Source organism: Cucurbita pepo, chromosome 1 (assembly GCF_057944985.1).
Source record: "Cucurbita pepo subsp. pepo isolate OVF chromosome 1, ASM5794498v1, whole genome shotgun sequence".
NCBI classification, from domain to species: Eukaryota; Viridiplantae; Streptophyta; class Magnoliopsida; order Cucurbitales; family Cucurbitaceae; genus Cucurbita; species Cucurbita pepo.
The window spans coordinates 18,005,516-18,017,711 of record NC_141798.1 but is presented as its reverse complement, the minus strand read 5'-3'; the positions used below and the strand labels follow the sequence as shown (position 1 = coordinate 18,017,711).

General features: G+C 34.7%; 2 protein-coding genes across 2 annotated transcripts; both read left to right on the top strand.

Annotated features, from left to right (window-relative positions):
* The first annotated feature begins 3,080 nt into the window (after positions 1-3,080).
* LOC111781030 (transcription factor MYB52-like) lies at positions 3,081-4,447 on the top strand. The gene is made up of 2 exons (XM_023661429.2): positions 3,081-3,300; positions 3,669-4,447. The coding sequence occupies exons 1-2, from the start codon at positions 3,126-3,128 to the stop codon at positions 4,346-4,348; spliced, it is 855 nt and encodes a 284-aa protein (XP_023517197.1). The 5' UTR covers positions 3,081-3,125; the 3' UTR covers positions 4,349-4,447.
* A 2,630-nt stretch (positions 4,448-7,077) lies between these two features.
* Positions 7,078-11,615, top strand: LOC111791069 (putative protein phosphatase 2C 11). The gene is made up of 8 exons (XM_023672272.2): positions 7,078-7,392; positions 8,318-8,460; positions 8,693-8,791; positions 8,880-9,038; positions 9,161-9,247; positions 9,517-9,608; positions 10,091-10,162; positions 11,162-11,615. Exons 1-8 carry the CDS (start codon positions 7,346-7,348, stop codon positions 11,288-11,290), a joined length of 828 nt encoding a protein of 275 aa, XP_023528040.1. The 5' UTR covers positions 7,078-7,345; the 3' UTR covers positions 11,291-11,615.
* The last annotated feature ends 581 nt before the right edge of the window (positions 11,616-12,196 follow it).

Here is a 12,196-nt window from a genome sequence, read left to right as displayed (position 1 = left end):
AGAGATAAAAACGACATCTTATGAGTAACACTAGCAAAAATATTACGCCTTACAGATAATTACCATTTATATATATATACCTAGTTAGTTAGTCGGTCGTTGACAAGTTTCTTGATTTAGCTGTTGGACCTTTTAATTTGAGGTTGTTGTATAAATATCTAACCTTTTCCAGCATCATTCACGGTTGGAATACCTAAAATCTAAGTCGGGATGAATGTACGATAGCTCATACATGTCTAGAAAGTATATTAACGAGTCTGTGTAGTGAACTCTTATACACGTGCATGAACCATGCATAGAGAAGTACTATACATCTAATCATATCTAAAAATGAACGTAGAATTCAAGGACAATAATGAATTTAGGTCCCAATAGTCATGATACATGTATGTGAGTGAATTTTTCAATTATAATAATATGAAATTACTTACCGAGTATTTTTAAATAATAATTTTTTTTTTTTTATGCAAAGGCAAAGGACCACTGGTCGGATGACGACTTTTGTTGTGGAAGCCATAAATGGATACTGTCACAACCCGACTCAACCCAAATAATGTCAACTTAAATCTCTTTAAAAGCAAAACCCTCCCGGGTAGCTACATTGTCACTATCTCCCACACAAATTAATTAACTTAATTTCTATATCTAATCTCCTATTAACGAACGTTCAATAAAACACGAGATTAGAACAATTCAAATCTTTACACATTTTATTTGACAATATATATCGTAATCAACCAGACAATACTAACCAACCACTTTATCTGACGTGTTTATGTTTGTGTGTGTATATATATATATATATATATATATCAACAAACTCGTAGTGTGACAATTCAAATCTACGACCATAAAAGAATGAATATTTGTGAACTATCAGTTGAGCTATGTTCATCTTGACCATATAATATATAAATCGAATAAACTATTTTAAAATTTAAATAAGAAACTTTATTATAATTTCGTTTATTTTTTGAATTAATTAATAGTTGTAATGTTGCTTACTCCTAACAGAAAAAAAAAAATAAAAAATAAAATAAAAAAAGCAAATTTAAATACATAAGTAATTAATTCTTATGGGTTACTTCAGCCATTTGTCGGATAACACGTCAACATATAAGAACAAGTCCTATAGCTGTGCTTTCTTACAATTCATTTCACATCTTATTTATATATATATATATATATATATATATATATATATATATATATATATATATATATATATTATCTCGATCCTTCGACGTCTACGTAATTACTACAACGTTATTTACTCGTTTTTAGATATTTTGAAGGTCGGAAAATTGGTCGTATAATCGTATAAACGAACGATACTGAAGCTTATACGTTAGTTCATGTTTATTTAATTTGCTACGTATCTATTTACTAGGGTCCGTTCTTGACCTACCGAAGACGTAGGATTATTCGAGTTTAATTATTTATTAGTCTATGAGAGAACACGGTGTAAACGTAAAAAACACTTCACTTTCAATATTTGTTTCTTTAGCTTGTTGGAAGGAAGAAGTTTATAAGTTTTGACAAATTACTAATGAAATAAATTATTTAATAACGTTCGTTGAACTTAAGAGATAAACTAAAAATAATGGTTTTACTATGTTTCGAGACGTTTTGAGAGTGTCAACGATAATTTGGCAAACCACTTAGACATTAGTTAATTAAACAATGAAATTATATACGAAAAATGCTACCTGCAAGATAATTTTTTTTCACACGAGAAATTTACCTTCTTCGACGAATATTTATATATGACTCTCTTATTTTCGAGAATCAGATTAGAAGACGGGCATGAACCCATGAGATCAGGGAAAGGGTTGGTCTCGGTCGAGCCTGACCAAGGAACTTTGAGTTTCAACCCTCGTTTTCCTACTCTCTTATGTTTGATGGCTCAACGTTTTTTCATGCTTTGATCTGTTTTAGTTCGTGTATATATATATATTTCATATTAAACTAAGGTCGTTAATTTTAATTTTAAGCTGAAATGTCGTCATGATTTAACAATATAATAATAATAATTATTATTATTAATAATAAGGTGATGGTGTAATTTGAAGTTTCAATAAAGATTGCCTCCATTTTAAGTGTGCACCTGCCTACATAGTCAAAAACAACTGCGCCATGATGACTCCAAGAGCTTTATTAATGGACATACCAAAAATATATCAACCCTAAACCATATAAATTCATATTCCTCCAACCAACAAACATTAAATCGCGACACATATTTTAGTCGCATGCATGAAAATAATAATAATAATAATAATAACTGTAACAGCCGAAACCCACTATTAGTAAATATTATTTGTATTCGTTCGTTACGTATCGGTGTCAACCTCACGATTTTAAAACGTGTATGCTAGGACGATGATGTGAGATCTTATAATAACAAGCAACATGACGAATTATAATCCAAAGTTCAATTTATACACTGTGATATGTGGTTGAAAAAAAAGGTAAATATCTAAAGTACGTATCCAAGTCATTGCACTAGGAGAGATTTCGTTTTAAGTTAAAAACCGAAAGCTTTCCTCTTAGTTTGAAGTACGTATCTTATGGGTATTTGGAAAAGTCTAGATTTTTGAATTTATATCGAACAATTATCGTTGTTGGATGAAAGTCCCACATCCGCTAATTTAGGGAATAATCAAGGAATACTATCTTAATTGGTATTGTTGGACGAACACAACTCTCTACAATGGTATGATATTGCTTTGGGCTTCCCCGAAAGGCCTCATACCAATGGAGAGTGTCCACTTTGAGCATTAGCTTTGGGCTTCCCGATCATTCCCTAAATTAGCCGACGTGGGACTTTCATCATCTAACAGGTACGAGGTGTGGTGGGACTTTCATCATCCAACATACCATTGTAGAGAGGGGTGAGAGAGATATATTGGGACGAATTTTGAAGTTTTTGAGACGAAATTATGATTATAAATATAAATATATAAAGGTATATAAAAGAATGTCGTGTGAAAGCAACAAAAGTGACTGGCTATCCACAGCCGTGTCTTAAACCAACCCCACTTTGCTTTAATACTGTGTGTTGCTATTAATTTCTTATATGTGTTTTATATTCTCCTCCATTAGCTAGGGTTCTAAGATCTTTGATGATGATGATGATGAAGGACTCTGGCCTGGATCATCATGTTGATTATGAGTATAAGTCTTCTTGTTCAAGAGGCCATTGGAGGCCTGCTGAAGATGAAAAGCTTCGTCAATTGGTTGACAAATATGGTGCCCAGAATTGGAACTCCATTGCTCAAAAACTTCAAGGCAGATCAGGTACTTAATTATCATCTCATCATCTCATCATCTCATATCTTTGATTTGTTTTTTTGATTCTCAATTCAAGTTGCAAAAACTTTGGTGGGTTTCGGTTCTTTTCTCGAATCTTTCGACCGATCATGAATTCATTTGCGTTTGTAGTGATTGAAACGAACGATTGAAGTCATCTGATGTTTTAGAGCGAGAGAACGATCTATGAACTTTGAGATGATAATTAGTGTAACGTAAAGGTTTTATTTTGAAAAGGGTTCAATTTTGAATTTGCTTATCTCGATTTCATTTGAAGATCAATGAATTTTGATGGGGTTTTTGCGTGTTCGGTATTGATGTTAATTTAATAGACTTTTTGTTTGGATTTTTGTTAGGAAAGAGCTGTAGATTGAGATGGTTTAATCAACTCGATCCTAGAATTATTAGAAAGCCGTTTAGTGAAGAAGAAGAGGAAAGACTTTTGGCGGCTCATCAAATACATGGAAACAAATGGTCACTTATAGCTAGATTGTTTCCTGGTCGGACGGATAATGCTGTGAAGAATCATTGGCATGTTATAATGGCTAGAAAACAAAGAGAACGATCCAAGCTTTGTGGGAGCAAGAGAACTTTCCAGGAATTTTCAGCTTCTAACTTTCCCGGGAACCAAACAGAATCTTTAGGTACTTACAACATCAACGACAACAACAATAGTTTCCTCGAACTCCAAAACTCCCACAAAGATGGAACGGTCTGGAATTTCAGACACTACTTGAAAGGTTCAATCGATAATAACATTCCCATTCTTCATGATACTTATCATAAGTTAAGAACTCCCTCATCAGCTCGAGTTTGCTATCCAAATCATAATATTCCCTTTGGGGTTTATGAGTTTGGTAGCAATAGTGAAGTGATCAAGAGAGAATTAGCATTTGTGAACTTCATCGCCAACACTGATCGTCATCGTCATTGTCATCATCGTCTTCTTCACGATCAAGAACGACAAGAAGATGAATCTCTTACAGACAAGGATGTTCCTTTCATAGATTTCCTCGGAGTCGGAGTTTCTTCATAGATCAAATATATTTCTTCTAACAAATTACTTATTACATAATTTGATCTTCCTCTGTAAAAATTATTAAACGTAGTTGTATCTTTGACAAATTTATTAAACCCTCCTTTCGTTATCTCTAATGATCAATTTTAATGCATATATAATGATCTAACGAGAGTATATACGTATATACTCACAAACATGACCCATAAAGTGAGATTTTCGGTTGATGATTTAATAATCTAACATGATATTAGAGCACGAGATCTCGAGTTTAAACCATTGTAATGTCAGGTTGATCGGTGATTTAATCTTAATACTCTCGATGTAATAAAATTAGGTAATAGAAGCTTCTAGGTTCGATGGTTGAGAGATATGACATTAGTATAAAGTGTCGATATCGATATTAGTAGATTTAGAGACAGCCCATCAATATGGTTGCAAGAAACTTATAACAAACTTCATCTATTCAAGCTAACTCCTTTACTCGAGAGTAGTACGACCAGATCAATAAATCTCCGACATATATTTCGATAATAGTATAATCTAAGTCCTCGATTAATTGTTATTATATTCATACGCTCGAGATGGGTTATTGCTATTGAAAATTCCACATCGAAAGAGACGTGGATATTTAACCGATAAGCTTTGATTGTTAAAAGTCTCGTGTCGTGGATGACTTTTTAGGGTTTTGTTTGATTAATTTATTCTTTATCGTCATAATTTCAATAACCAAAAACCAAACAAGTGGTGAAAAAACGACATCTAAACTTCCAACATTTTTCTTGTATATCCTGTCGTGTTTTTTTTTTTTTTCTTTTACCCAAAAACCCTCCAACTCCCAAGATTTTAATTTCTCCATTTAATTGTAATATCTTATTGATTTCATATATGAAAGTCTTTTAAATATATAGATTTAATGCAATAAGTTCGAAAATTATTTGATTTAGGTTAAGAAAATCTTCCGACCTTAATAATTAATTCGTAAATTTATTCTTCTTCCGTTTCTCAAAACCCTAAAATTCAAACCCACTTTGTTAATAATTATAAAACTCTGTTTGATAACATTTTCATTTTTGATTTCGTTTAATTGTGAAATAATTTATGAGGTGTCCATAGACAATTTTCGTCCATATATTAATAGTAATAATTTTTTAAAAGGTAAAGGGCTATGTTCTTTTAAATATTTTTATTAATTTAGTTTTTTTTTTTTTTTTTTTTTTTTTTGGTAAATTTTGTCACTTACCTAATCAAGAACACAACTAACAGCTCTTTTATTCCTCAACCCGAGTTCATAAAGTTTGTTTTTTTCTTTATCAAACATCGTCATTTAAGCATTTGGAGGCTGTCGGTACTATTTCTAACCTACCTTTATAATTTAGATATTGTTTGTTTTAGCCTGTTACGTATTGCCGTTAGTTTCACGGTTTTAAAATATGTTTGTTAGAGAGAAGTTTCTATACGCATGGAACCTAATGTCTTGCTGGCATACTATCTTGTGTCTTATCTGCCTCTGATATATTTTGTTACAAATGGTATTAGAGTCAAACACTGGGCGGTATGCCAAGCACATTTTAAAACCGTGAGAGAAAACCCAAAAGTGAAAAATCCGAGAGAGGATAATATCTACTAGCGGTGGACTTGAATTGTTACCTAAGTACTTTAAAATGTTTTTGTTTTATTTAGAAAATCATTCAAACTAATTTGATACGGTATTAAAGGTAAACCTTAATTTGTTCGAGCAAATTGTAGACAATAGTGGCCACTGCCCCATCAATGGTTGTTGTTGGATGAAAATTTATATCATAATGTAACAATCCAGATCCACCGCTAGTAGATATTGTCGTATTTGGGCTTTCCCTTTCGGGCTTCCCCTCAAGGCTTTAAAACGCGTCTGCTAGGAGAAGGTTTCCACACCCTTTACAAACGGTGGTTTGTTCTCCTCCTCAACCAATGTGAGACATCACACATAAAAACACTGAACTTTGGTCGTATCGTTGTGGTGGTGGTGGTGAACGGAGCTGGTTACGCCAACTGCAGAGCTCTAGCGAGTGCAAAAGTGTACAAATCCGGCAAATTGAGTTGGACCAAAATCACCCAACGAAGCACGCTCGATGTCACAATTGCACTCTTACGACAACGAAACAACGATTGTGCAACACTTATTCTAACCCAGCGAACAAATTAGCCTTGAGAAATTTAGAATTTGTGGACAATGTTGGCGTATGCTCGAAACTTGGGTCACATTTGTGAGAAATATTTTAGTAAACGTGAGTGAAGAAATACATTTGAAAACAATGGAAGAAAGTAAGGTTAAGAAAGTACATCATAGCTTAAAATATCATATAAATCAAGCTAGAAAGAATTGACGACTAGTCACAACTTCCTATAGTACATTTGAGAGCATTTTAGTGAGTGTAGGCATGATTTTAGTGACTGATCATACACCCCGTGTTAACATAACATGAAATAGTAAAGACCTATTTAAAATGAAAGTATGTAAAAGGGGTTTAGAATTGACATGCGATCATGGACGAACATGACCGAGATATTTGACATGCAGCTATAGGCAACACGTCTTAGATAAACATGACCCTCGCACTGGGCGCAAAACTCAAAATTATAAAATTAAAATTATTTTATAAAAAATAAAATGTAAAAATGAATAGTATTTTTATTAATTAAGAAACTAATTTTCTGGTTTTATTAGGAAAAGACTTCCAAATAAGAAATATCCACGGTGTTATTGGGCAGCTTCCGCCTAAACTTCGTTACCCAACTAAACTAAATCGACTATTTCTCTTTCTTTGCTTTCGTCTAGCCGTAGGAGCATCAGCGCCGCCGTTTACCGCCGCCGCCGCCGCCGCTGTTACAAAGTCCAACTCTTCCACGGAGGAAACTCTGTTTCCTCTACCCTCTCCCTCTTCTCCCCCGCTTGGGGATGCCGATCAAGAGACCACTCTACAACCGCTTGAACCATCTTCCTCTCCATCGCCGCCGGTAGTTTCAGAAATTATAATGTTCTCGAGGGATTCTAACGTTCTATTCAGTGGCGGCGGTATCAGGTCTTTGATTTTTTTTTTTTTCTTATTCACTGCCATGACTTCTCATCTTGCATGCATAAATTCAATGGTGTTTTCTGCTGTTAATCTCTCGATTGTGATTTTCTTTTTTCCTTCCTTCTCCCGCCCTTGTTTTTTGATCTACTTCCTATTAAAGGATCGTTTATGGTGTTGGACCGTTGGATGGTCTATTCAAGCTTCTTACTGGTTGTATTGTATTGATGATTCTCGTGATATTCCTTATCTGGATGCAGACACCGAGTCACAGATTTTTATATTCATTTTTGGAATTTTCCTTGTTTGTAGAGGGAGATGTATATATCTAGGCGGATTGTTCCTTTGGCTTCAGTAAATGAGCGTTGAAATGAAGAAACTAATGGATTTTTTATTTGACCTGTTCTTTTTGTACTAGACTTTGCTGTTAAGAGTGGTCCAGATTACCTGCCATTGCATGGATGGTGGACCTGAGTTTTTGGTTTAACTTCCTGCTTTCGCAATATGATTCCATTGGACACTTTTTTTTTTTTTTTTTTGAAACTTGAAGCAATCAATGTGCAATGGCAGAGTTCTTAAAGGTGGTCAAAGGGCCCATCATCTCTTGGATGTGATTTTGAGTTGCCCTTCTGAATGGAATTTTCAGCCATTCATCATTTAGCTTCTTTAATCTTCTTTAGTTCTATGCTTTTGATGGTTTGGTTGCGAGGCGAATCTAGACGTTCAATATCCGATTCAGTAATTGTATTTCTGTGCAGAATTGAAATCTAGCTCCCATGAATCTCATGGTTTCCGTGATCTGAAGGAAATAATAAGCATAAAAGAGACATTTGGCTAAAATAATTTTTTGTTCTTTTGGTAATTTTATTACAATGTGAAGTTTTGGAAGCGGTGAAACTTGCACATCCAATCATATTCTCTTCTGTACTCTCAGTTTTCTCCATGGAAATCATACTGGAAAGTTTAGCTATGGCTATTCTAGTTTCAAGGGTAAAAGGGCATCAATGGAGGACTTCTACGAAACTAGAATTTCTGAAGTCGATGGGCAGATGGTCGCTTTTTTTGGTGTTTTTGATGGTAAGACCTAGTATTTCTTTGCAATTCTATATCGTTTACTTGCCAGATTGAGTCAGAGGATTGATTTACATCTGGGTTCTTCTAAAAATTGTTTCTATATCTAAGTCATCATTTTACAGCATTTAACTTGATGCACTTCATTTAAGAACTCTCCTTATAAGAGTCCCAAGTTGTCCAGTGTGAAGCATGGACGCTCGTTCTTTTCTCCAGTTTAATAGACACTGTGATGTAGGTCATGGAGGTTCCAGAACAGCTGAATATCTTAAGCGCAATCTTTTCAAGAACCTAAGTAGCCATCCAGACTTTATCAAAGACACAAAGACAGCTATTAGTAAGAAGTTATAATTTGTGTCTATGATTTCATATTTTCTTTTTGCCTTGCTAGTGGAGCATAAACTAAGAAAATACTTATTTTGCAGCTGAGGTTTTTAGACAGACGGATGCAGACTATATTAATGAAGAGAGAGGTCAGCAGAAAGATGCCGGGTCAACTGCATCAACTGCTGTCCTGTTAGGGGATCGTCTCCTTGTTGCTAATGTTGGGGATTCGAGAGTAGTCGCGTCTAGAGCTGGTTCAGGTTGCTTATTCTTTTTTCTGTCAATAGTAGGAAGTATTTAAAATGAAGATTTGTTGGAATCAAAGGATATGTTGCAATTTCTTGGGCTATTAAGATGCAGAAACATTTCTTATTTGTTGCAGCTATTCCCCTCTCTATTGATCACAAGCCTGATCGATCAGATGAACGGCGAAGGATTGAAGATGCTGGAGGTTTCATTCTTTGGGCTGGTAAAATAAGATCTACACTTTATCTGCATCTAGGAGCTTGTTTTGGAGATTTTTTTTTTTGCTTTCATTTGTAGCCAGTATTAAATGTGAATCCTAACATTATCATGGTTAAATTGCAAATTTGTTCCCTATAGTTTCAAACCATAAGGACGTAATTCCATCTTTATCCACCATTATTATTTCCATAACAAACTTTAACAACTAGTTGAAACATACTCATCATGAAAGTTTGAATTGAAACTTTTAATTTGTTGCTTAACTTAATCCAGGAACTTGGAGGGTTGGTGGTATTCTAGCAGTTTCACGTGCCTTTGGAGATAAGCTACTCAAACGATACGTTGTTGCTGATCCCGAAATTAAGGTTGGGGAAGCTATCTTTTATTATATGAACTCGTAGTATACATTTATTCAGTCAAGCACAAGAGACTCATCGGTACAATTCGACTCTGTTCTTTATTTTGATTTTGAATTTACATATGTTCATCGAATGTAAATGAAACTTTATCCTGAGCATTTTGCAAATGCTATGACCCTTAAATTAACCAAGCGGTCATTGTTTCAAAATCTTGTGTGGCTGCAGCTTGTATAGTTTCAGACTAGCTGACGTTGCATGTCGGTGTTAATGATCATATAGATGGGTAACCATATTTGAGGACACGATATGTTTAAGTGTTAATGATCTATCATTCCAATCTTTAAAACTGTTAAACGTTAACCATAGCTCTGTTTTTTGAATATTTATCTTTTCCTTGTGCTCCTATATCTTCTGTAAATTTGGAATAGAACTTTGCTTTCACTATTTCTACCTGCTCCCTTTACACTGATTTTCATTCATTTGAATAGGAAGAAGAAATCCCCAGTGTAGACTTTATAATTATTGCAAGCGATGGACTTTGGAATGTCATATCAAATGAGGTGATTGTTTCTTTAGATTACTTTGACTTTCTCTGTCTTGTTCTATTAGAGAGATTGATTATTCATTTATAAGATTTGTTCTTAGTTTGACCTTTGAATATGTGATAATGCTATTTGGTGATCTTAAATCTGGGAATACTTGTCTGGGATTGGAAGGATTCAAGTCGTTTGGCTTTCTCCATTATTGATCAATTGACCAAAAGAAGAGACTGATATAGTCTGTCACGCACCCGTCTTCCTTGTCATAATCTTAGAAATCAACTACCCCACAACCTCCTGAAAAGGGGGCAGGGCGGCACAAACTACAAAAAAAAAAAACAATAATAATAATAAAATAAAACCCGTAGGATAGTTGAAAATGGATAAGATTTGTTAGGAATAACGATTCTCCACAATGATATGATATTGTCCACTTTGAGCCTAAGCTCTCGTGGCTTTGCTTTGAGCTTCCCCAAAAGACCTCGTACTAATGGAGATGTATCCTTTACTTATAAACCCATGATCATTCCCTAAATTAGTCAACGTGATAAGATTTCCATTAACTTATCCCTTGAGAAGTCTTTGAGGGTATTAGCTGAGTTTGCTATTATGCAATTCCATGCTTGAGGTCAGCAGCACTGAGGTTCGGGGATTCGTACCTCTAATTCCATATGTCTAGACTAATTGAGTTATGCTAATGTTGGTGTCACAAGGTATAACTAGCTACTATAATTTTCTAGTTTTGGTAGACTTTTATTGAAGTCGTACAACATTTAAACGAGCTTTTGAATCCTAATGTTCCTAGAAATGATGGCTATTTCATGTGATTAGTTGTCGTATGCATAAACTGTTTTAGAAAACATTAATCTTCGAAGGTTTGAAGCTAAAAAAGGAGGTCCTCCAGCTGATTCTCCCCTCTTATGGCAAATTGTTCTTAGTGGAGTCACAGGGATCTACACACAGAAAGCTCAAGTTAAACTATATATTTTGTAAGTTTCATCTTTGTTTTGTGCTTTGCAGGAAGCTGTATCATTAGTGCAACACATCCAAGATGCAGAAATGGCTTCAAGAAAACTCATTCAAGAAGCTTATGCACGAGGGAGTACCGACAACATTACGTGTGTCATCGTACAATTTGGTTTATCATAACTCAATACGATCCGATCAGACTTGTACAAATCAGCAAATTGCAGTTCTGTCCTACAAAATGTCTCGACGAACTAGAGTTACTGGTCTTAAGACCACAGGGCCTTGATCCTATAGCTTATTTATTTGTTGGTATTGAATCGAGTATGTAATTTGTGTTCAGAACGTTCCTGCTCCATCTGTGACTGCTTAAAGCATTGCCCTTTTGTGTATATGTTCCAAGTTTTGATTCAACCTCGTGTTACAGATGTTGTTTCACTTGTTTTTGTCACCCTGTATTATCATTCAGGTTAATCTTATGTTCTTTTTCGTGTGTGTTCGATCTTCATCGATGTACTCTTAGAGGTTTCACTTTCGTAATCATAATATTATTATAAAAAATACTTATCAACTTATTTGCGAAAAGAAAGCTTACGTTCTTTTTAAAAGTTGTATTGGTACATACTAATTCTAATATTTATAACTATAGAGACTAAATTCTAACTTTTTTAAATCATAAAAATTAAATGTGAGATCCCACGTTGATTGGAGAGAGGAACGAGTGTTGAGCCTCGTAAGGGATGGATCCCACGTCGGATGGAGAGGGGAATGAAACATTCTTTATAGCGGTGTGAAAACCTCTCCCTTAGACGCTTTTTAAAACCGTGAGGTTTACGGCGATACGTAACGGGTAACGGGGAAGCAAACAATATCTACTAGCGGTGGACTTGAGTTGTTATCAGAGCTAGACATTGGAGATGAATTGTGAGATCCCACGTCGATTGGAGAGATGAATGAGTACCAGCAAAAGGGGAACGAAACATTCTTTATAGCGGTGTGGAACCTCTCCCTAATAGATACTTTTTAAAATCGTGAGGTTTACGACGATACGTAACGGGGAAGCAAACAATATCTACTAGCAGTGGGCTT

Excerpts from the sequence above, each read along its gene's own strand:
- LOC111781030 (XM_023661429.2), top strand. The coding sequence starts at position 3,126 with ATGATGATGATGATGAAGGACTCTGGCCTGGATCATCATGTTGATTAT. Across the intron at positions 3,301-3,668 it reads AAAACTTCAAGGCAGATCAG|GAAAGAGCTGTAGATTGAGA; the intron begins GTACTTAATTAT and ends GATTTTTGTTAG.
- LOC111791069 (XM_023672272.2), top strand. The coding sequence starts at position 7,346 with ATGTTCTCGAGGGATTCTAACGTTCTATTCAGTGGCGGCGGTATCAG. Across the intron at positions 9,609-10,090 it reads TTGCTGATCCCGAAATTAAG|GAAGAAGAAATCCCCAGTGT; the intron begins GTTGGGGAAGCT and ends TCATTTGAATAG. Across the intron at positions 10,163-11,161 it reads GGAATGTCATATCAAATGAG|GAAGCTGTATCATTAGTGCA; the intron begins GTGATTGTTTCT and ends TGTGCTTTGCAG.